General features: G+C 33.4%; 1 protein-coding gene across 1 annotated transcript; it reads right to left on the bottom strand.

The window, feature by feature from the left end:
- Window positions 1-813: 813 nt before the first annotated feature.
- Window positions 814-1811, bottom strand: LOC100934996 (olfactory receptor 5D18-like; the record flags this gene model as incomplete). Its single annotated transcript, XM_031943696.1, has 1 exon — window positions 814-1811. A coding segment is annotated over one exon (978 nt), but the record flags the coding sequence as incomplete, so codon positions are not given.
- Window positions 1812-2559: the final 748 nt, after the last annotated feature.

A 2559-nucleotide genomic window follows, 5' to 3' on the forward strand; every position in this document is an offset into this window, starting at 1 on the left:
ACTGAGAACACACCAATCATTATATCACTAGGAAACCATTATTTGTTGTAGGATTAAATCAATGCTAAATTAGATTTAACCATTGTCTCCTCAATTCCACTTAGCACCTTGTAAGAATCCTAACAATGAAACACCTATTCTTGCTTTTTTCTCTTCTCATTTACCATTCTTCTACTGTTTCTCTTCCAGTCTTTCCTCAATCATATGAAGTTTAGCTATAGACCTTATCACTCAATTCTAATTTTTCTCAAAAGTTACCAGCATTCTCACAATTTTCTGAATCTTTTTTTGCATTCTAATTCTTCCTATTTCACTGATACAGCTCTATTGGGAATGTCTCAGGTCTTCCTTTGTATTAATGCCAAAGTTCATCTCCACAATTTTTATAGGGCAGTGAGGGGAATGATGTGTTCTAGTTTCTATACCAAGGATTCCAGCAACAATGTTTTTGTACTCTTTCTAACTCCATGGGCTAGAATGTTTAGGGAAACAGAATCATCCTTCATTAACATGAAAATACTAGGGATACTCATCATTTATAGCATTGGTTAAATTAACAGTATCTACCAATTATCAATAAGTATTTATTAACTCCTACTATATAAAAAAGATTATACTTGGAGATGGGAATATGAAGACAAACATTAAATAGCTGGTGATCACAAAATTTATATTTTATTACAAGAAAAACATATACACAATAATAATATAATATATATGTGTATCTATACATAGGTATGTTTCTGTGTACTAATGTGTATGCATATATGTATGTGTTTATGTAAATACATATATATATATATATATATATATATATAGATATCACATATACATCAACTGGAAAATACATTGTTGCCTACTAATTTCCTGAGACTTTCCTTCACATCTTTGTTCCTCAAACTGTATATTATGGGATTCAGCATGGGGATCACTACTGTATAAAAAACAGAAGTCACTTTGACTATGAGCCATGAACTTTTTGTAATGGGTACACAGTAGAGAAAGAGAATGGTCCCATGAAAGATGGTGATAGCTGTTAGATGGGAGGCACAAGTGGAGAATGCTTTCCGCCTCCCACTGGCAGAACGCATTTTCATGACAGTGACAAAAATAAAAAGATAGGACATGATAATCGTGACAAGAGTGCTAAATTCATTGAAATTGGCAAATATAACAAGTATCATTTCACTAAAATGCCTGTCTGAGCAGGAAGCAGAGAGGATGACAGAGTACTCACAAAGGAAGTTATTGATAATATTAGTCCCACAAAAAGACAATACCAGGAGAGAGTATGTGAATATCAGGGAAGATATTATTCCCCATGAATATGCCCCAGTCACCAGTAAGGTACAAAGCTTCTGAGACATGGCAACTGTGTAGAGAAGAGGATTACAAATGGCCATAAAGCGGTCATAGGCCATCACGGCCAACATGAACATTTCTGTTATCACACATGTTGCAGTAAAAAAGAACTGTGTGATGCAAGCTGAAATAGAGATTGTTCTATCTTCCACAACTAAATTCTCTAATAGTTTAGGGGTAACTACAGTAGAATAACAGAGATCCACAAAGGACAAGTGACTAAGCAAGAAGTACATGGGGGTGTGGAGTTTGGGGGTAACCTTGATGACTACAATCATGCCCAGATTTCCCATAACAGTTACCACATAAATGGTCAAAAACACAAGGAAGAGAAGGACTTGAAGATCTGGGTAATCAGAAAATCCTACGAGTATGAATGTAGCTTCAACAGTCTGATTTTTGACAGCATTCAATATGGTCCCTGCTGGATAGAAGTAGAAAGTGTATTTTTAAAAACAGAACATTAAGAATAGTGGAAGAAAGGCTTGTGGGGTAGGTAGATTGACATTGTTAAATCTAGCTCCTATTATAGGCTTGAGAGAACCAGTTGATAAATTTTCATGTGAGCATTAATAACTTGAAAATTAGCAAAAGTCACAAGTCAAAACTTGATTTATTGCATAGTAGACTGAATGTAAGAAAGTGATGTATATTAATAATGCAGATTAAACTTAAAAGTTTGACTTTTTCAGACTTTTAACAATTTTATTCAGTATAATGGAATTTTTGAGTATATGTATACATAATATGAGAAAGCTAAAAACTCTTAAAATTCTGAATAGCAAACTTTTCATGAAAGTTAAGAAATCTATTAGAATTTATAGCTCCCAATAACTACATTCCTCTTTCAATACATGGAGTACTTACTACCTTCAATAATCACTTTCAATTCTGCACATTTTAGTTTATATTATTAAAAGGAATAGGAGCTAGATATGTGACGTCTTTGGTATTCGAAGCTCTCACATAAAGACAATCTCTATGTTTATGTAGACTATTGTCTTATTTATGCCTAAAAGTCTTAAATACTTACTCAAAGCACTGGGATCTTCAGTCATTTGCCAATGGTCATACATTTAGTATATAGCAAAGAAAGAACTTATAACTTGGTCTTCCTGGTACTGAAGCTGGCTTTCTATATGGTATACCAAGTTGTCTTTCATATTATTAAGGACGATATATAATCGATACACATAC

Source organism: Sarcophilus harrisii, chromosome 6 (assembly GCF_902635505.1).
Source record: "Sarcophilus harrisii chromosome 6, mSarHar1.11, whole genome shotgun sequence".
In the NCBI taxonomy this organism is placed as follows: domain Eukaryota; kingdom Metazoa; phylum Chordata; class Mammalia; order Dasyuromorphia; family Dasyuridae; genus Sarcophilus; species Sarcophilus harrisii.